Source organism: Orcinus orca, chromosome 6 (assembly GCF_937001465.1).
Source record: "Orcinus orca chromosome 6, mOrcOrc1.1, whole genome shotgun sequence".
Lineage (NCBI taxonomy): Eukaryota > Metazoa > Chordata > Mammalia > Artiodactyla > Delphinidae > Orcinus > Orcinus orca.
In genome coordinates, this window is record NC_064564.1 from 53,676,604 (window position 1) to 53,704,261 (window position 27,658).

Sequence of the window (27,658 nt, forward strand, 5' to 3'; positions counted from 1 at the left end):
AAAGTTATACTTCTACGAATATGTAAATTTCCCCAAGTTTTGATGTGTTCAGCCCATCCATGTACCCTGATTACATACAAAAGAGCTCCATGTACACACATTTTGAAAGAGAATATTTCTGCTCCAAGGTAGGACTGCCCAAGCTTTAAAGTGCCTTAAAAAATAAACCTGAAAAAATAAATCTTCAGATTCACATGTATTGTTTAATTATAGCAATAAGAGTGCAATAAACATCTGTACCCTAAATGGTCAGAAAACTGCAAACAATTTCAATTTTAAAAGAAGATGCTATGCCTGTCAAAAGCAAACCACGCACTTACCAGGACCATAACGGATCATCTGGAAGAAAAAAGGGAAAGAAATTTGTCTTATTGTATCAGGTGAGGTTTGATAAAGGAAGTATGTGCTTTAAATATCTAATTAAAAGCAAGGCTGGCATAGCAGGTCACCTTCCTCAGCTGTGTGTGTGTGTGTGTGTGTGTGTGTGTGTGTGTGTGTGTGTGTGCGCGCGTGCGCACGCGCATGTGCATGTGGCTTGATAATTGATCTCATGTTCCTAATTACTCCAGGAGAGCATTTTAGTATGAAAATGAATAAGGCAATCCTGAGACAGATGCCGTCCAGTCCTGCTTCATAAAATCACTTGAATAACTATCATCACATATAATTTTATATTATAAAAATCACAAAATCCGTAAAAGATGATGACTCCTTCCTCCAAACCAGAGAGCTCACTTTTGACAGCAAGAGAAAGCCTTTCAATGTAGTGTAGCAGTTCAGAGGATGGAGCATGGACCCAGACGACTGGATCTGAAACAAGGCTCTACTCCATACAAAGGGTGTGACCTTGGCAAGTTAGTTAACCAACAGGGGCCTCAGTTTTCTCATAAGATTATCTTGGTATTATCTAAAATGTTTGCTATTATGATTCTCATATACATAACAAATAGAGCCAGTATCTGAGAGATGATAAATGTTTGCTGTCGCTATACTCATAGCCATCACCATCAGCACCAAATGCTCCACAGTTCAGCCAGTTATCCTACATTTTCCTTCCACTACAGCACCAGGCAGAGACTCCTGGTGTGGGGGGCAGCTGTCCTCACAGAAAAGAGAACCACTGAGACATGCTGTGATAGCCTTTGCTGTCTCTTTTGAGCTACCCTCCTTACATTCTGGGAAATACAGATTTTTACATCTGTGTCCTCGCCTCTTAGATTGAAACTTATAGACTACAGATTTTTGTAACTGAGTTGTAACGCATGTACTATAAAATTCACCATTTTAAAGTATACAGTTCAGTGGTTCTTAGTATTTTGTGCAACCATCACCACTAATGCCAAAACAATTTAATCACCCTCCAAAATACAAAAGCCACTGGGAAATGAATTTCGCATTCAGTATGCAAACTGTGGTAATTTATTACAATTATTGTTTCACCTAGTATCTCACTGTGGGTGAAAATCTTAGCTGCTCACTTCAGAATTTATTGTCCCTTCTTCCTTAAACTTCCTTAAAACATGGCTGCACCGTGTAAAGACTGCATGGCTCAGATTCCCCTGCACCTAGGCATGGCTCGGTAACTAAGCCCTTACCAGTGAGCTATTAAAGGAAATACTAAGTGGCAGCTTCTGGGAAAGCCCTTGTGAGCCCGCTGGTTTATGCCTTTTTCTTCATTAGCACCTTATTGTTTGTCCCTTCCTCCCTCTCATTGCCTAGAATGAGCATAATGGCAAGAGCTCTGGTAGCCATTTAGCATCACAACGTACCCAACACAAGGGGAGTCAGAGGCTAGAAGGATTTAGGAGAAAAATAGAATGAGCCTGGGTCCCTAGTACCTTTGATCATAATGGATCTGAAATTTCTCTCTCTAGAAAACTTCTCTTATATAAGAGAGAAGCAAATATCTCTATTTGGGGAGCTTTCAGTCACATACAGTAAATTTGCTACTAAATGACACAACCTTTTAGCCATATTCCCATCAGGGTCATACATTTTGAGGTGCCAAGAAGGTAGAGTACTTAAAAAGCTAAAGCCAAGCGTTTTTGCTCTTCATAAGAATTATACCAAATTGGAGTTCAGCACAGGACACCATAGTTTTCAGCAACTTATTTAGCTTAGCCTCCTGTATATATTCTCCATACACTCACTAATTCATACTTTGGGGCCTGTGTAATACATGAAGATCAATAGTCCCCACAGACACTTGGAATACTAACCAACAATGGTTAAGTGGTCTACTAAATTGTACTTTCAAACTGGAGGCAAGCAGACATTTGAACATACATAATCCACACTTGAACCCATTGAAGGGCAATGGAGAATGCAAAGCCACCACTCTATGTGGGAATCTAACTGAAAACTACAATAAAATAAGGTCCACCTGAAATGCTGTATTTTCAGCAGCTCCTCTGAATCTGCTTCATATATGTATAATAGGTTCAACGTTTAAAAACATAAATCAAGTGCTATTTCTGAAGACTTTCTTATTAAAAGGATGAGGTATCCTAAAGTGGTACCTATAATCTAAGCATTCTGCCATTACTCTGGTGAGCTTACCTAAAAACAAACCATTTCAACAGAATTAAAATGTCACTATTCCAAACTCCTAGAGAGCCAGGACAGTTCAACTTATCTCTATATTCCCTGGTAGCACCTAGACTAGTGTGTTGAATATAGCAGGTGCTGAGATGAATCAGTATTCTTCATGTGTACATTGTTTTATGATCATTTAAGTAACAGATCAGTTTTGAGACCTTGGCTAAATTCCTTTTCTTTTTCATTTCTTCATCTGTTGGGGGTGGGTAGGGATCACCCTCTTCCTAGGATTAATGAGATATGTATGCAAAGTGCCTTAGGCAGCACCTGGTGCAGAAGAGGTAGACAATAAATGATAGCTGGTATTCCCATTACTGCAGTTATTGATATTTTCATTGTTATTATATCATTATTACTCTGCTTAAAATTCTATTCTGTGTGCCGGACAAAGTAATGTAAAACATAGTCCTTGCTTGAAAGATTTCCAGGGCAGATGGTCTGTATGTATGAAAAGATAAATGAGGACGCAAAGTAGGAGAGATGCTACAACAAATGGACAACATTCCTGGAACAGGATCCCAGAATTCATTCCTAGTCTGATTTTTTGACTCCCTTGTGCCCCACTGCACTTCTGGCCAAACCCTCACTTCCCTTTTTCCCCTCGTCCCTTCTTAGTTCCTCCACCATAAGCTAATCTCTGAGATTTCACGATTTCCTGCTTCTTTTCCCAGACTTGCACTCAGACTCCCCTCTTGGCAGATCATCCCTGCAGATTAAGAGTCTAGTAATGGACTGCCCTGAAGCTTGAGCCAAGGACTCTCCACATCTGTATAGAGTCCTTTGGGCAGCCTGAGAAGGCAGGGCACTGGCTGGTTCCATGAGCTAGGACAGTGAGTGCTATAGGAGAGTTCAGAGGGAATGCTTCCTGGAGAAGGGGAGAGTAGGGTTGGGTTAATAAAGGAAGGTCTAGTGAAAAGGGGAGGAGGACATTCTAGGTAAAAGATGTCCTGTGAGCAAAACACTGAACTGATCATTTGATACAGGAACAAAGTGTGGTCTGAACAAGCTGGAGTGAAGAAAATCTAAGTGGATGTCATCAGAAACAAGGTTAGAGTTAAGCAGGGGCCACACGGAGGGGTTTTGACATTAAACTGTGTTTGAGGACCTTGACTTTCCCCAAAGAGATAATTAGCTTTGACATACAAGTACACATTGTGTGAAGGGCAAAGTGGAGCTTTAGGAATATTATGTTGTTAAAGGTACATGGAGAATGAATGGCAGCCAGTTGTTTGTAAAGAATTGGAAGGAAAGCGAGTCTACTGTAGGTGGGAAGACCAGACTCCAGAAACACATAATTGGTTTTGGCATAAAAAATGACTTGAGTAGAGATCAAAAGAGGTTCATCAAACAGCAACTGTAAGGAATTTGAAGTTTCCATTAAATATCTAATTTGAAACACAGTATCCAAGGCTGCAGAATCATTCAGAACATGTTTATTTTAAAGGTCACGAAGAACTAAATAATGCCATTTGCAGCAACATGAATACAACCAGAGATTATCATACTGAGTGAAGTAAGTCAGAAAGAGAAAGACAAATACCATATGATATCACTTATATGTGGAATCTAAAATATGACATAAATGAATCTATCTATGAAACGGAAACATAATCATGGACATAGAGAACAGACTGGTGGTTGCCAAGGGGGAGGGAATTAAGGGAGGGATGGAGTGGGAGGTTGGGGTTAGCAGATGTAAGCTTCTATATACAGAATGGATAAACAACAAGGTTCTACTGTATGGCACAGAGAACTATATTCAGTATCCCCTGATAAACCATAATGGAAAAGAATATAAAAAAAGAATATGTATAATAGCTGAATCAGTTTGCCATACAGCAGTAATTAACACAACATTGTAATCAACTATACTTCAGTAAAAAATAAGTAAATAAAATAAATGTCAGGAAAACAAGGTTCAGAAAGTACATGACTTGCCTGAAGTCTCACAGCCAGTTGGAAATAAAACCTCAACCCAACAAAACAACCACTCCTCAAGTTTTGTCTCTATAAGCGACACTTATACATCAAATTCCACATTTTTAGTTTTGGTAAAACAATTTAATTGTAGATAATGATATTTTCTTTTAGCAAAAGTTACATATATATACTTAAGTAATACAGACCTTTATTCTTTCTTTTAGTAGTCATTCTCCTGTTTGTAAACATAAAGTTAAAATCAAATAAGACAACACAAAGGAAAACTAAAATGTGCTCCTTTTCAAAACTTTTCACTGAGTAATTATGCTGCTTTTTAATTGAAGTATAGTTGCTGTACAATATTATATAAGCCATAGGTGTACAATATAGGGATTCACAATTTTTAAAAGTTTTACTCCATTTATAGTTATTGTAAAATATTGGCTATATCCCACATGTTGTACAATATATCCTTATAGCTTATTTTATACCTAATAGTTTGTACCTCTTAATTCCCTACCCCTATATTGTCCCCCCTCCTTCCCTCTCCCCATTGGTAACCACTACTTTGTTCTTTATATCTGTGAGTCTGCTTCTTTCTTATGTTCAGTAGTTTGTTGTATTTTTTAGATTCCACATATTAGTGATATCACACAGTATTTGTCTTTCTCTGTCTGACTTATTTCACTTAGCATAATGCCCTTCAAGTCTGTCCACATTGCTGCCAATGGCAAAATTTCATTCTTTTTTATGGCTGAGTATTATGCCATTGTATATATATACCACATATTCTTTATCCATTCATCTGTCGATGGACATTTAGGTTACTTCCATGTCCTGGCTATTGTAAATAGTGCTGTAATGAACATTGGGGTGCATGTATCTTTTCAAATTAGTGTTTTTGTTTTTTCGAATATATACCCAGGAGTGGAATTGCTGGGTCATATAGTAGTTCTATATAGTTCTCTTTTTAGCTTTTTAAACAAAAATATGACATTATTCTTCTTACCTAAAAATTACTATTAACAAAGGCAAAATGGTATATGGAATTTTAAAATCAACATTTAGAGATTACATCTAATCAATAATATCATGCTAGTAAATAATGTTGTTTTAATGTTTTGCTTCAATTGTCCAACCTAATTAAAATCTGTTTAAAAGCCTACATTTCTACCTACCCTGAAATAGAATCTACTCTAAAAAATCCCACATCTCTCCATATTAGAAAAATTTAAAAATAACCTCTAAGAGGATGTGCTACATCAAAGGGACATCTTGCCCCTACCCACAACCCACAGTATCCTCTCATATTTTCTTAAATTCGGGTGAAAGAATTTGGACTCTTAGTCATATGATTCCATTAGGCTGTCCTCTAACCTCTCAGAAAGTTCTCAGCACCTCTCTATGCAGATATCTGGCCAAATGACCTCGTCCAGCTGCCAGAGGAGTCGGTAACCATTCCTCTCTAGTTGCCTTCAACTACTGATGGACCTCCATGCAAAACTAAGTCATAAATGGCATATTAAAGATGGGCATTTAAACTCATCACATGGGCTGATAGTTTGAGCACTACCTTGTAAACAACTAAGGAACTCCTTCGAAAGTGATTTGTCTTTCCATGAGATAAATTAGCTCTTTATATTAAGGAAGCAATAAATTATTCTTTGGTGCCCCAAGTGATATTCTGAGGTGTAATTTAAATCACAGCCCATAGAGTTAGTTTAAGCTTATTAGGAAAGTTCCAAAGTTGAGCAGCAAATAGTCAGCTCCTCACATTTATAACTTTTACTAGAGATATTTATTTCAAAGTGTGCTAGTTTACTTTAGGATAACTATAAGTGGAGACTACCTCAGGAATTTGAATACTAGCTTAGAGGAATAAAGTTGAATTCATGCCTAGAATAGTTTATTAAATATTGAAATTTCACCATTCTGGCAAAGTTTTTGGAGAAGGGCCTTACAGTATGAAACCTGAAAATGTGCTCAAAAAGAGTCCTAAAATTCACATGTGTTATTTATGTATTTCTAACTGATGTTAAAATTTTTAAAGAGAATTATGTTTTTTATTTGAGAGGTTGTTTGATCTTAAAAATCTGCTGGCATGGGAGTTAGGATTTTTAGTGTTTCACATTTTATTACTTTCGGTGCCTTTTAGATAATTAATCTTGTTATCTATTTGTTGTTTGGAGTTAACGACAGAATCCTAGCAAATGGAGGACATCTCAGCAGCTAGGAACTGTATAAGCTGTACGTAAATTAGAACTGGATATAGAAAAAAAATTTTTTTTCTTAAGTGATAATGGTTTTTTCAGTTAATTCCAAAGGTCAAGTGTGAAAAAGTAGTCCCTCTCCTTAAATACTGAGATTCATCATCTTGACATTATTTACCAGAGTTGCAGTTCATGAACTGATAGGAGGTCCCATGATCTTATGGTCTGTTGTCCTACATTTGACTACTCCTTAATTATATTGTGAGGCAAAAATGTGAATAGTGTATATATTAAATCTTGGGCACTGAGGTTTGTCATTTTATGCCTCAAAGATTTGTCAGTTCAACCACTGCTAATAAAAACAGCATTTATTTTGTGCTGATTACTTGCCAAATATTATCCTGAAAGTTTTATTATGCATGTATTTAAAGACACTCGAACCATAAAAACTACAATGAATAATAAAGTAAACTGTTCTGTAAACCGATAGCCATTTAAACATATATTACCATTTACCATATATTTTTAAATAAAATATTACAGACATTATAAACTTAAAGTGAACAATGCACACCGTCCCAATCCAATTCCCCTTCTTTTCTCTCTGTCCAGAGGGCAACCAACCTTACAAGGTTGCAGCATATTTTTCCCACCTCTGCTTTTATATATAAACATTTTCTCTAAATAATATCTAATAAATAGTTATGTGATATTGAAATTGATATGAATGGTATCATATTACACAATGGTATCATCTTCCCCCTCAACATTATATTTTTGATATTTATACTAATGCATGTCAATCTAGTTATCCATTTGAATTGCTTTGATAGAATTTTATTATAAGAATAAATCACAAGTTATTTATCCATTTACCTTCAGTTGGATATTTAAGATTTTCTATCAACTTTAGGCTATAACATTCAATACTGCATTAAACATATATGTAAGTGTTTCTCCAGAGTAGATTCCTAAAGGGAAATTGGTGAGATGGAGCACATGCTCATATTCAACTTTAGAGACATTGGAAAGTTATTCTTTAAAGTAGTAAGACCAATTTACACCCCAACAGCAAAATAGGAGTATTTCTAATTACGTATTCCTCACTGACACTGCCTTTGTCAGTTCTTTTAATTTTTTGCCAATCTGATGGGCATCAAATACCATGTCCTTGTTATTTTACATTGTAAATCCCTGAAGATTCGTAAGATTGAACATATCTTTAATGAGTATTAGCTATCCATGTCTCTTTCTGATGACTTTTTTCCCCCCCCACTGGACTGTCTGTCTTTTTAAACATAGTTTCTAGGAGTTCTTTATATATTATAGATATTATTTTTTGCCAGTTATATACATTGCAAAAAATGTCTTCCAGCTTGTAGCTTATCTTTTTACTTTTTGAAGTTTTTAGACATTAAATGTTTAATGATATATTAAATTTTAATGTAATTTAAAGCATCAATATTTTCCTTTACAGGTTGGGCTCTTTACATCTTAAGAGAATCTTCCCAACTGTGAGGTCATAAAGAAATTCTTCTCTTTTTTTTTAATTTTTTAATTTTATTTTATTTATTTTTTTATAGAACAGATTCTTATGGGTTATCCATTTTATGCATATTAGTGTATATACGTCAATCCTAATCTCCCAATTCATCACACACACACCCACCATTTTCCCCCCTTGGTGTCCATACTTTTGTTCTCTAAATCTGTGTCTCTATTTCTGCCCTGCAGAAAAGCTGAAAACTAAAAAGTTTTTCAAATGCAATGTCAAAGTCAATTCATGCCAGAAAACCCTAGCTGAGGAGGAGTTGAGGAAGTGACATTTAAAGTTCAAAAATGACCCCCCCAAATTAAGCTTTTAGGTGAAACAGTTCCACAAACAAGTTGTAAGTAAGGCTGTTCTGGTTTTCAAAAGTTATTTGAAAGGATAAAGAAAGAATATAAGCAAAGAAAAATTAAACACCTAAAAAGAGGAAGGCAATAATTTTACCCAGAAGTATGACAAGGTGTTTCCCACAGTTAATGCTACCTCTGTCCAAAATGTTAGACATATTGGGGATAAATTTGTTACTTCCACAGCTATAAATTTCTAGTAGGCAAACATCCCCAAATTCACATACCCTGGCTTGAAAGGACCATATGTAAAATAATCCCAAACAGTTTAACACCTCATTAAAAACTGAAGTCTTTCATACCATTTTAGCAATAATCACTTTGTATGTAGAAGGATTTTCATTTATAAGACTCTTTTCATGCATAGTCTGTGATAGAATCCTGTAAATGTTTTCAATATAAAAATGTTAACCATAGGGCAATAGAGAATAGTCATGGTGGGCTTTTTCCATCAACAGACACTTAACACAACTAAGCATTTATCATATGCAAGAGCAGGGGAAGATGCTACGGAGGTGAGAATCTACATGGATCCTGGCCTCAAGGAACAGAGCTCCTAATCTGGTAAGGGAGGTAAAATATGTGCATAAATGTCATTGGGCTACTAGGGAGGATCTACGTGAAAGCAGGTACAAGTGTACAGATGATGTTGCGCAACCATTTTTCCTCTCTCACCCACCTGCCTTTGAGAAGTGTTTTTTGTGACCCATACCAGGAAATTTTCTTGTTCATGACTCTACCATTCTGCTTCCTCCCAATGTAGCAGAAACATACAAAAGAGGCACAAAAGGAATTTCACTTTTCTGGCTATGAATACAAGTAACAACTCATGTTTGAACTCTTTCCTTTAGACAAACACAGAGATTATGGTGATTCATCTTTTCATGTCTATTTGGAAAATAAAGTGACACTTTAAAAGTTTTATAGCCTGTGGGCCAAATGAAGTTCTCAGATAGAGAGACACACCCTCCAAAGAAACTGTTAGAATGTCATAAACTTATTAGAAGGCTGAACTACCTCTGGTATTCAGGAAGCTTTGCTCTTTCCTTTTCCCTCACATTTTCTTGTACAGCTCCAGGTCTGACTCTCTGTGTTGGTCGGTAATTTCTCTTTCGGCTTAAATGCTTCCACCCACTCAATTACTTGCGACCTCAGTAGGTTTGAGAAAATTCTGCAGCATGAAAGATTTTTGTTTTCTTTTTAAATAAGTTTATTTATTTATTATTTTTGGCTGCATTGGGTCTTTGTTGCTGCGCACAGGCTTTCTCTAGTTGCGGCGAGCAGGGGCTACCCTTCGTTGCGCAGACTCCTCACTGTGGTGGCTTCTCTTGTTGCGGAGCATGGGCTCTAGGTGCGTGGGCTTCAGTAGTTGCAGCACGCAGGCTCAGTAGCTGCGGCTCGCGGGCTCTAGAGCACAGGCTCAGTAGTTGTGGTGCACGGGCTTAGTTGCTCCGCAACATGTGGGATCTCCCCAGACCAGGGCTTGAACCCATGTCCCCTGCATTGGCAGGCGGATGCTTAACCACTGCACTACCAGGGAAGCCCAGCATGCAATTTTTATTATGATGTAAATCAATGTAATACTTTGTAATAATAATGTTCGGAACACCCTTCAATGCTTTTGCCAAGTGACAAAAATTATTTTTAGTGGCACCACTTTGATAATTCTATTATGTTCATAATTAGTTCATATTATTCAATTTCCTTTATGATATAAATTATGTAATAATTAGACTTGCTCATGAAGTTTGCATACAGTATCTCATAGCAGCACTTTCCAGGACTTTGCATAAACCAAATCCAAAATGAGCTAACCTACTTCAGATACTGAATAACATCAAATGGGAGAAAATTAAAATATAATTACAAGATACCGTTCATTTCAGAAGTAATAAAACTTCAGTGGCAATGCATGTGTCCCACAGTAGATCACCAAAACTGCCTTGAGCAAACAATGAAAGTTTAAAAGGCAGTCTCTGCATATTCAGAGCTTAAAAAATATATATTATATATATATATAATATATATAATATGTATATTATATATTACATATATTAAAATATATATATAATATATATTATAAGAAGCATTTGAAAATTAATTATAGTACCCTTGGGAAACTTCAGTACCACTCCTACCCACGGACGCTGTCAGACAGGCTGCGACCTGGGACCCTTTGCTGCAGTGCTTGCACCTGGACAAAAGCCTCCTCAAGCAACAAAATACAAAGAAACTATAAGGGACTGAAAATAACTGCGTACTTGTGCAGTTGGGGCAAATTCTGGACTATGAGATACAAAGAGACCAAAAATCTCAGCTGCCACTTCTGAAGAGCCTGGAGCAAAAGCAGGGGGTTGGGAACAAAAGCAAGGTACTGCACACGCCCCCTGCACTCAACACCACCTAAGGGGTGGGGAAACCACCTAAGCCACGCCTCTGGCCCAACCCCCTGGCCACACCCCCACCCCTACCCTCTATGTCATATAAGGAACCAGCTCGCCCCACCCTCAGCGAGCAAGCTAGCAAGGGAACCTGTTGCTTGTTCTCACTTCCCTCTGCTGCAGCGGGGGCCCCAGTATAGCCTTGCCTAAATTTCTTATCTGACCTCTGATCAATTTCTATTGATTAAGGAGGCCAAGAACCCTGGCTGGTAACAGCTGGAGCACAAGCTCTGAAAAGGATGTGAATGTCCATCATAGAGAAGGTGGAAATGACAAAAACAGTAAGAAGTAGCCTGGGAGTGGCTACTGAGAGAGCTAATTTACTCACTGTCTGGAAGAGAAGTTTATGAGATAAAGATGCCAAAACACCTTCTTGAGAGAGGGCTGTAAGAAGGCAGGGTAGAGGAAGTGTACTTGCTTTGGAGGTATTCTAAGGCATTGTTTTCTGGGATCCTACCATTTTACGATTGGACAAGGAATCCACTGGTTTGTGCATACAGCGTCCTCTAATTTCAATGTACTTCTGAGTACAAGGTCATCACCACAAAGAGCCACATTTAGAACTTTTAGAAATTATCCATCCAATTCTCACACCAAGTACAAATTACAAATCACAGCTAGATTTGCAAGTAGAGCGGGATCTATATCTTGACATCTCCAACTCACTTGTTTTCATTTGAGAGCTCATTTTCTAGACTTTCATTTTTCTTCTAAAACCACAACCAGAGAAACAAACTTTCATAAAATAAATACGACTAATACTTTGAAGTAAAAATATCCACAAAGAAGCCAGGATTGGAAGATGGTGGCATTTCCACTGACCCATACAACAATTTGGGCTTTACATATAAATCTCCTTTTTTCTTCACTCATTTAAATCATTACCATTTCACATTCAGACTCGCTGGCAAAACATCAGTTATTTTAATGTGAATTCTCCACATGCTGCCCCAAACAAACTTGACCCCTCGAGTAGAATGTCTGAAGGTCTCCAGACACAGGAAAAGTTAGAAAATTGCCCCATACAGTCTGTCCACTGCCCTATCACTCTGCTTCCCTGCCCTGCTAATAGATATGAGAAAATACCATCCAAACCTCTTCAGATTTGCTAAAACCAACCACCACCACAGGCAGAATTAGCAACTGAACTTCTGTGTTTCTAAGAATAAATAGAAGAGGCACTGTACCGGGTCTTCAGTTTTGTGACTATTCAAGAGGTCAGACAGGAAATCTTCATGAAGGCTCTCTCTTCGAATCAGTGTAAATTCCCGCAGGAAAACAGCCCCTTGGCTTTGGTCTCCACATACCTAGAGAGATAAGAGAGCCGAATTAGGCCTTCAGACTGAGCCTGGAGGGAGGGGGCACTGAGGAATTAATGTCTCAGAGTTGTAGAAACCTCTTGGATTCATTTCAAGTCTGATTAGAGCAATCAAAAATGACACACAGAAATACATATTAATGTGAGAGCCACTAGAACATTCTGGCATGTGGCTCATTGGATGGATGCCAGGAAAGTCTCCTGCTAAGTTGGCACATCTTAATTGACTGGTGTACAATGTCAAAATTCAGTGATTATAAGTTGTCTTCGAGGCCGCGTCCAGCGTAGTCAGGCTCCTAGACTTATTCCATTGGAATATCCACGTGTATGCATCACATAGGGGTCTTGGACCCACAGGGATCCGCTGAGCCTCTAGGGGGATCCTGTCATCCTGTTACACATCTACCAGATAAGGAGGAGCTGGCCTGCACCCGCCTCTGACTTCCTGAGTTATTCCAGGGCTTTAGAACCAGATGCACTTGAGCTTCTCTAGAGGGAGGCACTGGAGAATTTTTATCTAGAGCTTATCACGTACCAGGTTCTTTACACGTGTTACCTTGCACCAGCCCCAGGAGGTGTCTGTTATTAGCCACGCTTTACAAATGAGGAACTGGAGGTGAAAGGGTTTCAGGAATTAGTAAGTGTTGAAATCAGCACTCAAATACAGGTCTGAATCTAAAACCCTTTTCTGTTCAGTCTCATTTTGCCACTGAGCTACTCAAACCTCCTCTGGTGAAGAACAAATTGTTAAGTAAATCCTAGAAATGCAAAGAATAATCTCTTCACCCAGGCCTCCTACCACCTCCCTCTCTGAGCCTCAGTTTACTCACCATAAAACAGGAAAGATAACAGTACTATTGGATCACTGAGAAGATAGGAGATAATACATCTTAAGTACTTCGTATAGTGACTTGCATATAATAAGCATTCAATAAATAACATCCATTATTGCCATTTGCAGCAGCATGGATGGACCAGAGATTATCATACCAAGGGAAGTAAGTCAGACAGAGAAAGACAAATATCATATGATATCACTTATATGCAGAATCTAAATGTGACACAAATGAACATATCTACAAAACAGAAACAGACTCACAGATATAGAGAATAGACACGTGGTTGCCAAGGGGGAGGGGGGGTCACGGAGGGAAGGACTGGGAGTTTGGGATTAGCAGATGCAAACTATTATATATAGGACGGATAAACAACAAGGTCCTACTGTATAGCACAGGGAACTGGATTCAATATCCTGTGATAAACCATAATGGTAAAGAATATAAAAAAGAATATATGTGCCACTGTGTCACCGTGCTGTACAGCAGAAATTAAGCACAGCAATGTAAATTAAAAAAATAACAGCCATTACTATCATCATAAGCACAGTCTGCTCAAGGAACAAATAAAAACCTAAGCTTTTAACACACATGAAGTTCTCTGACCATATTTATAATATCTATAATGAATACTACAATAGGTATTATATTATCTCCATATTATCTTCATATTAGTTTAACTTTTCAACTTTTATACATTTTGAATTTTATACCTTTTTATGGTATTGGTAATATTGGTAAGGAATATATGGGTGTTCATCATATTAATTTCATCATATCTTTCCTGAATGTCTGCAACAGTTCATAATAAATTAAAATAATTTTAAACCCGTAGTCTTTTGGATAGTATAATTTTCTATAATGTATATATAAATGGCCTCTGTTTTTGTTTTTTGTTTTTTTTTTTACATCTTTATTGGAGTATAATTGCTTTACAATGGTGTGTTAGTTTCTGCTGTATAACAAAGTGAATCAGCTATATGTATACATATATCCCCATATCTCCTCCCTCTTGCATCTCCCTCCCACCCTCCCTATCCCACCCCTCCAGGCGGTCACAAAGCACCGAGCTGATCTCCCTGTGCTATGCGGCTGCTTCCCACTAGCTATCTACCTTACGTTTGGTAGTGTATATATGCCCATGCCTCTTTCTCGCTTTGTCACAGCTTACCCTTCCCCCTCCCCATATCCTCAAGTCCATGCCCTAGTAGGTCTGTGTCTTTATTCCTGCCTCTGTTGTTATACAGTACAGTCAGTATCATTGTGGGGGACAGAATCTTGGGCCCTTCACTCCCTACTGTCATCTCTGTGAATGTATTGCTTAACATGGCAAAGGGACTTCGCAGATATAATTAAGTTTATTTGTTAACTTCAAAAAAGGGTTAGTATCCTGGATTTTCCAGACAGGCCCAATGTAATCATAGGAAGCCTTAAAAACAGAGCTTGGTCTGGACTGAGGACAGAAGAGGAAGTCAGGGAGATTCCAAGGGTGATAAGGACTTGACCCGCCATTACTGGCTAGAAGATGGAGGGGGCCATGTGGGAAGCACGAGAAGAAAATGAGCTCTACAACCATGAAGGAGCTTGGAAGATGACCCCTGCCCTAGAGAAATACATCTTTGGCCAACACCTTCATTTTAGCCCAGTGAGACTACGAGCAGAGAATCCAGCCATGCCTTGCCAGACTTCTGACCTACAGAAATTGTGAGGTAATACTTCTGTATTGTTCTCAATCATCAAATCTTGGTAATTCATTATGGCAGTAAGAAAAATACGATAGAATCATCAAGAGGCAGGGTGCAATGAAAGGTTATCTTATTTCCTCTCCCACACCGCTTTGTAAGAATTAACCAGTATGATACAAGTAGAGGTAGAATTGCAAGATTAATTCTTGGAAATGTATCCTTCCAGCTAACCTAATGCCTGTTACATTTAAAATTAATTTCTCTTAGTTCTTTTCTCATCAGGGTCAACCATTCCTTGAGTCTACAGTTAAATATACATCACAACCCATCTTGTCTATGTAACTTCCCTGCTCAGAAGCTTGCAGGATTCCCCACCTCCTGCTGGGTACATTCCAAATTCATGAACTTGGTATTCAGGACCACTCACAGCTTTTCAAGTTCTAGATATGGACTAGCTGCACTCGTGCAACTCTCCTTCTGGAAAAGATCAAGACCCAAATTTAAAGTAACCTAGAATTGATGTGTTTTTACTTTCTTGTTTTCAAAAAGAGTAATGTATGCTGATCACTACTGAACTCATATTTTACAAATTATTTCTCCAAAAATTGTAGGCTATTTTTAATCTAACTCTATTATTCAAAATGGTGGTCATCTTTAGTCATGCAATGCCATAGTTTTTAAAAGCTACAATCAGAAGAGAAGACTAATAAACTTCAGTGCACTTTCTTTGTGAGAACTTTTGTGCCTGTGGAAAACACGTTTCTTTTTGTTAAACTGATTAAAGAAAAAGACAAAAATGACTCAAGTATCCTCTAAAAGAGACAGTGAGCTGTCAGATAAAAAGACAGAATATTCACTAACACTACAAAAATGAAGGGCAATCAGCAAACACCTTGTGCATTCGATTTATATTTTAATTCTCAATCATAACTGTGTATTTGTTTTAGAAAGTTTCTGCCTGTTTATTTTTCCCAAGAATGTTGACATTTTATAAGTCACACAATTCTCACCAAGATGCTCAACTTATCAAATACTTTTATGTATTTGATTTTATTTATGTACCATGGCAGAAGGTCTTCATTAAACTAATATTCAATTTAATCCTGGAAACAGATAATAATATATAAGTTAGATGAATGTAATTACAACCACTTTACCCCTATAGATATCGTGTGCATATCTGTTTTTAATTTAATTTCTATCCATGACTGCTATTACTAATTAGACAAATTAAACTACCCAAATTAATTTGGTCAATTTTAAGTTAGTTTTGAATATCTGTATCTATCAACCATGGACAATAATAATTATATTTTGTGTGTTTTACAAACACTATTACAATGAAGGAGATACATAAATATATAAAGGTATATAAACATATAAATCTTATACTTCTATTTCAAGTTGATTTTAGAATTATTATTTAAATCCAGAGTAGTCCTTTATCTTACTGATTCTTTCATTCATTCATGTGTACACACACTTACTCAAGTATTATCATGTGTCAGGAGCTCCATGACTATAGCACATATTTGACGATAGCACACATTTCTTCCTTTCAGGGCATAGCCATTCGAATGAGTACGTGGATGTGGCAGAGATGACTAGATGTTCCCAAAAGCCACCATCTTCTCATCATCTCTGGCACACACCTAGAGTACATTTCCTAGCCTCCTTTGCAGATAAGGTGGTTGAGACTGAGTTTTAGCTGGTGGAAGTGATGGGTGATACCACCAGGCCTGGCCCATAAAAATCTCCCCCTTTCCCTTCTCCAGGTTCCTCTGCCTCAAGTCTGTTTGGAATGCAGAGAGCCTCAGGAAAACCTTGGAGTCCATTGTTAAAGGTCACAGAGGCTCCATTAGCTGGTTCCCTGAATGACTGCATGCAAGAAGCCCACCCCATGACCTGTTCACTTACCCAATACTGTAACACGAGAGGGAAGAGGAGGGGGAAAAACAGGGATAGGAGACTAAGAGATACAAACCACTACATGTAAAATAAACAAACAATAAGGATGTCTTGTACAGCTCGGAGAAATATAGCCATTATTTTATAGTAACTTTAAATGGAGTATAGTCTATGGAAGTATTGAATTGCCATGTAGTACACCCAAAACTAATATAGTATTGTAAATAAACTATAATTCAATAAAAAATGGAAAGTGTAAAAAAAAGAAAAAGAAATTAACAAGCTTCCGTGTTTGAACCACTCTCCAATTTAGAGACTATTTCTTACTGCAGTTAAGCTACCTTAATTAATAAAATGAAAAATCTAGGTGAGCAAAGGATGCCATGAGAATATAGAGCAAGGGCAATTACCTCTCCCGGGAAGGAATTTGAAAGATTTGAAAGTGAGGAAGAGTGGGAATTTACTAGCTGAACAAGGGGGATGGGAGTGGGGAAGGGAAGATTCTTGTTCCAGGAAGAGGGAACAGTCTGGGAAAAGGCATGGAGGCTTGAGATATCTAATTCTGTTTGGTATGTTTTAAGTCATCTAGCATGACAGGAGCATGAGGTACGTGAGAGCAAGTGATGGGAACAGAACGTGTACAGTGGGCAGGGGCCAGATCATGAATCATGGTCACTGACAGACTTAAGCAGCCAGTGTCTTGCTTGGACTTATGAGTTTGGAAGTGTGTGCAGGTGACCCTGAGGAGGTAAGACTAGAGATGAGGTGACCAGTATCAGATCGTTGCAGTTATTCAGATGAGAATTTATGAAGAGCCAAGGAGCTGGTGGGGAAGGAAATGATCATGAGATTTGTCCAACTGAATGCAGGGGATAAGTCTCAGGTTCTGCCTAAATTCTCAGTCTGGATTTGAGCAGAAGAGCAGAGTGGAGAGTAGCACCTTCAAGAAAACAGAAAACAGAGGAGGAGAAGCAAGTATATGGGTTAGATTAGGAATCCGATTCCAGGGAAGCGGAGAATGAGGTGCCCTGGGGAAAGAAAGCAGAGTTCTGTGCCTAGGAAAGAAACTTGTCTGGAGATGATATGGAAGTGTTGGCATCATGTGGGGAGTAGATGATGGTTGGCATGGATGAGCGTGCCAAGAGAAAGTATGGAGAATGAGAAGATATGAGAGCTAAGAACCCTGGGAGCACTGATATTTAACATGGAACATGGTTCCATCTCCAATGGTCCATTTATGCCAACAGAAAATATCAACAAGGAGAACTCAAACTTTAACAGATTTTCATCATTTTTAGACTTCCTTTTATTGGTTTTCTATGAAAATACACTGATGACAGCACTACATCCAACTTATTACAAATATTTAGTCCCTTGAGAACAGAGAACGTGGCTCATTGATCTATCAATCCCAGCCCCTGAATTCAACTAAACGTTGAATGAAATTTGAAAATTTCCAGGAGAACTAAGACTTTAAAAATTCTATTTCTGATGGTCAGACCAGGTTTCCTGATCTGGGGTTTGGAAAATATGGTTACTTTACATTTGATATGTCAAAACTCCCCTTGCGGTTATAAGGTAGTTAGCATATCATAAAAATGCATCAAAACTGGCACCCCATGGCATTTTATGGTTCAACAGTGTTAGTTTCACAGATGGGAAAACAGAAATGTGAGAAGTTGAAGAATTTTGTACCAGGGGCTATGTTAGGATTAAGGACCAGAGACAGTGTCTCTTAAAAACTCAAATCTCTGCTAGATTCGAACCCGGTTGTTCGTCCAGAGGAATAGGGCAAGAAACAAATCATCATTACTAAGATACCTATCTGTTTCTATAGGATTTCTAGACTCGTAAGGACTGCTCCTCAGGAAGCATGAAGATTGCCACGTGCTAGAATTTGTACCGTATGATGAAGACTGCTTCTCCAATTGCAGTCTGATTTCCTGCTTCAAACAGTGACTCTCTTTCTGCCCGTTGGCACACCAAAGTACTCCTTGGAGAATCCAGGAATGTAGAAATACCAGCTCCCAAAAGAGAATCTCATTAGATCCAGGAAAGCATGGAAGCAATTTATTATTGTGGTATATGTTGTCTCTATATACCTTACAGAGCTTTTAGGGAGGGACACAGGTAAATACAGGAAACAAGGGAGTTTTCAAATAACTCTGTCTTCTCTACCCCATTAGAGGGAAAAAGAAGATAAAGGTAGCTTAAAACAAAAGTCACTGAATAATAAGAAAAGTTCTTGCATTTGGCTTTTGGACACAGTCAGAAACTATGTCTATGATAACTTTTGTCTTCTACTTCAAGCTTGCACCCATCACAACCTGGCATCAGACGTCCTCCTTGGCTTGACCTGCCTTTCAGTGGATCCAGAGAATACCGGTTAGTATTCTGACTTGCCTGTTCACTCATGCACATTTTGTTGTAAGAAAAGATAACCCCACCCCCGCCTTAGGATTTCCTACTTCTTACAAGTTTGCTCTGTGAGTTGTGACTAGAATTTGGAAAGTTACAATTCAGAGCAACTGGTTCACATTTTGGACTTCTACATCATTAAGGAAGAGTCATCATCTCTATAGAAACTGTAATGTTGATGATGGTAGTGGATTAAGACCAGAGCTTTTAAGCGGCTATAATGTTCTTATAACTCCAGGAGAGGCAGCCATTTCCTTCCAGGCTGAGAGAAAGGGATGTAGAAATAACAGAAGTTTAAACATACAAACATGCCCTCACATTATCATTTTATTGTTCTTCTTTCTTCATTTAGTTTTTCTGTGAAAACGTAAATGTAGCCAAGCTTTTGTCCCATGGGTAGGATTTAGGTTACAGTATTACTTATAAAGTACAGCACTGAAAACCACACTGTTAAATTTTTTTTTCCTACCGAAAGGATTTTGCAAAGTATATTTATGCCCATATTCTGGTTCATACTTTACTAAGAATTAAGATCGTGAAGCTGTAAATTCTGATCAGATTAGAATAATAATTTAAACAACTTAAGTAACTGGCCACTGTGTTATCTGAATACGCACCTATATTTAAATACCAGTGGGTAGTGAAATGATTGGGTCAGGGTCATGAGTTCCTGGCACAAGGGGGTCACTCAGTGTTTACTGAATACTGAAGAGAAAGTTTTCTTGGAGCCAAAAAAATCTCCAGCTCCAGTTCTGAGAGTTGCTGCTAAGTAACAGGGAGAAATAATGAGACCTTACATGGACTCAATCAAAGGTCCCCAATGTAGCCCTGCCACCCAATATCATTACCATCTGATCCCCAAAATCAAAGCTACCCAGCGGCCAAGGGAAGAAAGAGAAAATCTGTTCCCAATGTGGAAGTATAAGTAACTTCTGGTTTGAAGGAAACTGAGCCAAAGGATGAATATCCTATCACTAGCCCTTAAAATATTGATATATTTAGCTTAGGCCAAAAATGCAAATAGCCCCAGATGAAATTTCGGGATTAAATCAACTAAGAAGTAGATTTGAAATAAAAGTATAGATCTTTTCAACTTGATTAAAGATCCTGACATTTGGTAACAAACTGAGTTTGCCTGATATGAGTAAATTCTATTTGGCAAGGAACAAGGGTCCCTGATTTCTGGAAGGAAATCAATCACTTGACAACCTGTCTCTGGCTATTCTAATGGACTCAAACGCTATGGAAAAAAAATCCAATCTGCTCTCAGTGGTCCCTTTCCATTAATCCCAATAACCTCATTCCTGATTGGAATATTCAAATATAGTCAGATGGGGAAATAAGTGAAGAGTAATTCAATTGTAAAAGATAGGAAAACATTATCAGCATATAATCTCACGAAAGACATTTCCTCATTAAAATGCAGAAGGAGAAGTATTTCAGAGGTATATGAGAATATGCACCAAAATATTTATAAATGTCTCCAAACTCACAGTCACCCATCAGACGAGGCTCAACCAGCTTATAATGCTTGAGAATCAGCAATTCTGTCTGCACACATTCACAGATTTGTACAGAGAGCGGGGAGGCAGTGTCACTGAAGAATCCACTTTCATTGTTGAAAGGGTCCACTTAGAAAACCATCTGCTTAATTTTGAAAGTATTTTCAGTGGTTGTGTTGGGGACTAAGTGACTAAGTCTTTGTAGACAGAGACTTCACAACGCCCCTAGACCTATATTCATACCTACTCCTACAGCCAGTTTGTCTGGGAAAATCAAGTCTTAAAGTACCTTCAGGTGTCCCAGTTAAAGGCTGCCAACTATGCAAGCTGATTAGCAGCGTTAGACTCCCTGAAGCAAAGGCTAAACATGATCTCAAGAAGACGGGTGTGGGGGGAGCTAATAAAAACATTCTTATAACCATATTTAAGCCACTGACATTTATATATACCTGGTGTTTGGAGCTGAAATCCATTTTAGTATTCTGTTTGTTCTTCTACCAACTTTAATTATTATTTCTAAGGATTGTAAAGATAATTGCTAAAAGGTTAAAGCAGAAAGAAGTGAGATGGGACATGCTGGTCCAAAATGTTCAGCTGGGCCTCATAATTCTTGGTACAGATGTTCCTACTTAGTTCAGGTCTGATTTAGAGAAAGAGCTATAATACGGTTTGAGACAAGGTGACCAGATGTAGTTGAATTTAAAGATCTGTCCCAGAATGTCAATGAAAAGAAATTCTATTACCCTAGCAAACCTTTACAGGAGGGGGGTAAAAAGTTATGCTTAAAAAATAATCTACTTTATCTTTAAGGTAGATGGATATCTACCTTGACGAGACAAGGATTCCTTTACAAAAAAATAAGTAAAACAAACGAACAAGTAGAGAAGTTTACCCTCACAGTACTAGTGGGTAAAGAAAAAGTAAAGAAAAGGTAACACCAGGAATTCCATCAGAGGGTATGTACTGTGTGTAATATGGGCTTGATCTATAGCTAAGCTGCGGCATTTCCATCACTTGTCAGAAACATGGTTGCTGAAATGAAGGTGCTAAGAAGAACTTAAAGACCATCTTCACCAAGCTCTTATCTTTTCAGATGAGGAAATAAATCGCGTTCATAAGTATAGGGAAGAGAAAATATGTGGGTTTTGAGACATCTCCTTTGGCATATGTTAAGATGGAAAAACAGCCAAGTAACTCAAGAAACTTAAATAACTTCCCCGAAATATAAAGCCAACTCTCTTCTCCCTGATTTTTCTCAAACATTTTAAGACCATCCTACTCCATTCCTATCAAAAGGGGAACAGAGTACAATTTCCAGAATTCAAAAGACACTAGGCTTCAGAACACTGATAAGAGCTGTGACTCAGATCTACACTTAAGTAATGAAAGAACAAGTGAAACAGAAAAGGTGGAATCCTCTGTGCTGTGCTCTGCTCCTAGGTGAATGGACACTTTACTATCACATCTCCTAATGACACAGAGAAACAGGCATGGTCTTCAAGTTGTGCACCTGTGTGTGTGTATGCATTAAATTTGACATGTAAAATGAAACCCTCACTCACGCCAAGAATTCAGGGAGAGAGTTGAGCAGCTAGAGGAGAATTTTAAGAAAAAAAGGGAAGAAGATGGCTGTGTACACATGCAGTGGTAGAAATCAACTGTTTTCATTGTTTACTTAGCAAATGTTTATATAGATCAACCTTATTACCCAGGTTTTTCTAAAGAGAGTTGCTTAGCTAAGAGGAATATGAAGTCAGGGTACCATTCGTATTCTGAACCAAGATGAAGATATTAATTAGGGCAGGAGTGTCTTTCTTCCCCCTTGCTTACTATTTACATTAGCTCTTTTGAGGCCATAAAGATGTGCCACTCAGATCCCTTGCTGCAGAGCTTAATGGACAGACGACCCCAGATGCTGTCCTCTGAATTCACATCCTTGTTGCCCACTGGTGCTCCCAGCCAGTGACTGAGCACAGCAGAGATACCAAAGCAAGTCCACTCCTGAGAGATGCAGAGCCCGTCTGACAGGTGACCTCTGCTCAAAGACACCCCACTGTCTGGCCAAACCTTTCTTAGCATTGCACTATGGTCTGAGACTCTTCCCATCGAAACTATGGGTCTTGTTTCTCCTTCACTAGGGAGAGTCCAAGTTACAGACTGATGGCTTTTCTGAGCTCCTCTGCCTTCTTCACCTTTTTCACCAATAAATCTCTTGCTTCCTCATCCTGTGTTGGTACCTGCTCTGGACCTAAACGAAAACAGCTTTTCTGGGCTTCCCTGGTGGCGCAGTGGTTGAGAGTCCGCCTGCCGATGCAGGGGACGCGGGTTCGTGCCCCGGTCCGGGAAGATCCCACATGCCGCGGAGCGGCTGGGCCCGTGAGCCATGGCCGCTGAGCCTGCGCGTCCGGAGCCTGTGCTCCGCAACGGGAGAGGCCGCAACAGTGAGAGCCCGCGTACCGCAAAAAAAACCCAAAAACGGCTTTTCTTCTTTTTACCCAAGTACTACTGGACTGGACGTAATATTTCCAATTCACCACTCCTATCTGTATAAAAAAAGACCATCCAGTCTCCATGATGCTAAAGAAATGCTGGGAACACTTCTCTCTGCTCTCTTTACACTGAAGTCTCAGTTAATTCTCTACAAAACTGAGAAATAATGATCAGAACTGGTGGATGAGAAACAGCTCTGATTTTGATCCATGATCCTTACCCAGAATGTCTTTACCTGGCTCCAAGTTCACTCCTTTTCTAGCATTCTTCACCCTAACGCTGAAATGCAGATGTACAGCAGATACCCACAGTTGGTTCAATGACTTTAATTACAGACAAAAAAGATCAAGGTAATAAACTAAATTATTTTGTGGGCAAGTAAGCTTTTATTGTTTCACAAACTTGAGAAGTTTCTCTTTTCCCTGGCTAGAAGTCTCACCAACATGTGCTATATTACAGAGAAGAAAAAATAGGATAGCTTGGACCCATGCAAATTTATTCCCCGTTAAAAAAAAATATTCAAAGCAGTGCTTTAATGGTATCCTTAGTGTAACTCAGATATATTTGAGTTCACCATACCCTCTCACCACAGCAAACACATACCCCATGGCCCGGTCTCTGAAAAATGTAAACTCAAAAAATCGGGAGAATTTATATCAGTATTTATACTGTATACGTAACTGAAAGAATTTCAAATATTTACTCTGTATCTCAAGAAAATACACAAGAAATGGGGAGGTTTATACTTAACGCATAGCAAGCATTCTTAAATGTCCACTCTTTCTTCCTCACCCATTTTTGTCTTTCTCAATGTACTCCACACCGATGGCAGCTGGTTCCTCAAAACGTTTTTGTCTCTCAACTCCCAAGTTATTTCTGAAATTCAGTCCATGTATTTCTTGGGGAAAGAGAAGTGGAATTCTGAATATAGTTGTCTATTATAACTTTATCATTCTTTTATATTAAAAATATTTGGCTCCTTTTAAAGAAGTATGCTCTTTGTAAGGAAATGAAAGTACTTGATAGGCACATGTATGCATATTTACGTATGAATGTATACGTGTGTGTAAGTGTGTGTGTGAGTAGCAGAGATCCCAGTGTGACACTAAATTGTGAGACCTAGGCATGTCTGATAGATGATGGGTCTATCTCAGTGAGGGATGGAGAAGCCTTTTGAGAGAGAGTTCATCTCAGCTTGGTCTAGTCCCAGAGCCTTGGATATCAAAGAAATAAAGAACAATTCTATACTCAGCATAGTGAGTACTGACTCAGGTTTCACTCAGTGGAGGGAGTCTTTAAGTAAAAAACAAGAAAAAGGCGTGGAGCTAAAAACTCCTCTAATAGAGCATAGAAGTCTGCTTTCCCATTTCACCAGGTGGAAGCTCTGGCTCCCTCAAGTCTTGGAGTATCAGTTATACGGACCAGCAAGAGTGCCCAGCAAGGACAATGGCTATACCAGGGGAGACAAAAGCACCTGCAGAGGGGGCAGGGATAGCCAGGAGGAAAGGGGGGTAGTGGCAGGAAATGGATCAGCGGTGAACACTGCAGGCAGCCATGCGGTGCTTCCACCAAGCATCCCAGGCACAGAGGCCTTGGCAGTGGACATCACCATGAGGGCTGGAACAGGAGAGGTACTAACAGGACTTACTTGTAGGTCCACCTCATGAAAACATCCCAAAAGGAGAAGAAGAAGGGCTTGCAAAGACCTGAAAGGCCTCCAGTGAAAGGTAGGGCAAGAGTAAGCCATGTATGTCATGGAAGCTACTGATATTCATGTGACTCCTTTCATTCTTCCCTGCATTTGACCAAGTACTTTTTAGTCTCAAAATGTCACCGTGAGACTATAATCTCCGCGGATGAGAACCACCTCTGTCCTGTGCGCCACTACATTCTAAAATCCAGCAGTGTCTGGCAGAGAGTTGAGTTCTATAAATATCTGAGTAGCAAATTAATGAACATCTTTTTTTGTTCTTGGTTACTAATTTCAGAATTTTTAGAGCTTGAAAGAGGCTTAGAAATCATCCCGTCTAGCTCCCTCTGGAGCCCAGAGAGAAATCGACTGACTTTCCCAAGAACATAGATTTCATGTGTCAAAGTTCAGACTAAAATGTAGATTTCTGGACGCCAGTCCCATGTCCTCTCCACCCCATGGCTCCAGTGTCCCTCTCCCGTTTGGGTTGTCTCCCGCAACAGCTAGCAAGTACAGGATGTGGATGACATGGAATCATAACTGACTGCAAGCTCAATCAATCAACAGTGAAATGTGGTTAATTTAAATTGGGGCTGTGGTTAAAAATACAGTGTAGGAAACAAAACATAGGATAGCTGCCTTCTACTCCATGTCCAACTAACCATTTACATGGGGTACAGAGTTAGTTATTAGATCCCAAACATTAAGAAGGACAACTGATAAACCAACAACTCCTAAAGAAGGAAAATACGATCGTGACTGTCTGGAAAGCTTATGACAATCAGTTGAATTAATTAAGGGCATTTTGCCTGACAAAGGGAAGGAGAAGATTTGAGAACTGTCATTAAGTCTTGAAGGGCCCCTTCCAAGAGAGAGGAAACTTACTTGCCTTGGTCTTCCTCACCCCCCATTCCTGACCTTCATTTCCTTCTCACCCACCTGCTCCTTAAATTCTGAATTCTATAGTCACTGCTTTCCTCTCTCCAAGCTCATCAAGGTTGGGCTTTCACCCATCTGTCCTCAGTCACCATCCGTAATGACCATATGCTCTCTCTTGAAAGTCTTTCCTCCCTTGGTTTCTATAATCCTTTCAAATGATCTTAACTCTTTGGCCATTCCTTTGGTTTCTCATTTGGTAGCTCCTTCTACACCTCCCACCTACTAACCACAGGCGGTCCCAGGGCTATGTTCATGGGCATCTTTTCTTCTCTCTTTTTTTTCTTGCCCTGGGATTTTTATTAGTGCTTAGAGAGTCAGCCACCTCTTCTGGACAGGTGATTCCCAAACCCATACATGGAACCATGGCTCTTACATGAGCACATCTTGCATTTCCTGTATCCATAATTTGAACTTTGCCATGTCCTCTACCTAGGATGCCTTCCTTCCATCTCCTTGTACTGAAATTGCATCAATCCTTAAAGACTGCTTCTTCTCTGCATCTTCCCCATACTCTCTAAGCATGTATAATTTCTCCCCCACTGCATCCACAGAGGTTCTGCTCTTCTAATTGAGATCTGGAGTCTTAGGACCTGAATGTCTTAGCTCACCACTTCCCTGCTGTATAATTTGGGTAAATTGCTTAAACTGAGTCTTAGGTCCCTCATATGTAAATGGAAGAGAACATTACTACTTACCTTACATAGTCATTGCAATGATTACATGAGCTAACATATGAAAAGTGATTTGTAAACTCAAGTGCTATACAGAGTTTGGTAGTATCATTACAACAACCAGGGAGTTTTTTGACAGTATAAGCTAGCAGAGTGTGTCCAGTCAAATAAATTAGTATTTCCATCTTCACTGACTCACTTGGCTGGGAAAACATGTGGACATTCCAATGTAAACAGCATTGGGGAGGGGGTGTAGGAGACACATGTCATAATTTATTGAGATATGAGTCCTGGCACCTCATTTTTAAACAAAAAAGAGCACAGCACATTATTACTTCTCTAATGGCACATATTTTCATCTCTCTTGTGGTCATTTGGGAACTTGTCTTACCTCTGTGAAGATATCAAGGTCAGAGACCCTGACCTACTGATCATCCTGGAAGGCCACGAACAACACCTTAAACTTAGTAAATGCACAATATTTGTTGAATTGAATGAAAATAAATTTGGCACATCTGCTTTCAAGAAAGTGGAATTTAGCCATAACTTATCCCGATAAAATAGAGTTTTCAAACAATTAAATACGGTGTCTTGATAATGAAATTGGCTACTTAGTAGGTAATAAAGACTCTGACACTGTGAGCTTTCACTCAGGATCTGAAGAAAGCATTTAGATGAATTCTGAGAGTCTTTCTAACTCTGAGAGTCTGTGGGTTAATTAGCTAAAATTATTCCCATTATTTCCACTGTCATTCCCCACCTCCTTTATAATAGGAGACATAGAACATTTGGAAATGTTGGTGGAAACATTTACCCTGGTGATTCTGATGCTGGGGTCCAGCAACCACATTTCCAGCAGCAAGATTCTACAGATTATAACCCAATCTCCTTTTAAAGGCCCCCAAAACCTTTTTTTTTTTGGTCCTCTACTTGCCCCTGCACCCTCTTCTCCAACCCTTTCTTTCTTTGCTTTTAATGTTGCAGCAACACTGAATGGCTTGCGGCTGTCCAGATACACTATGATCATCAGCTGCTCTCCTCTATGCCTACACACTTTCAGTTCCATCTGCTTTGCATGCACATCTATAGAAGTCTACTGGTTCACTCTTACTGAACTCAATTCTACTTTTACAAGT

At 38.8% G+C, this 27,658-nt stretch overlaps 1 protein-coding gene across 2 annotated transcripts in view; it reads right to left on the minus strand.

The window, feature by feature from the left end:
* ADAMTSL1 (ADAMTS like 1) overlaps positions 1-27,658 on the minus strand; it is a 1,025,773-nt gene that overhangs the window by 742,834 nt on the left and 255,281 nt on the right. For both annotated transcript variants that reach the window (XM_049711047.1, XM_049711046.1), the window contains exon 2: positions 12,253-12,372. In XM_049711047.1, the coding sequence (XP_049567004.1) occupies positions 12,253-12,372 (120 nt within the window). The remainder of the gene's footprint in view (positions 1-12,252; positions 12,373-27,658) is intronic.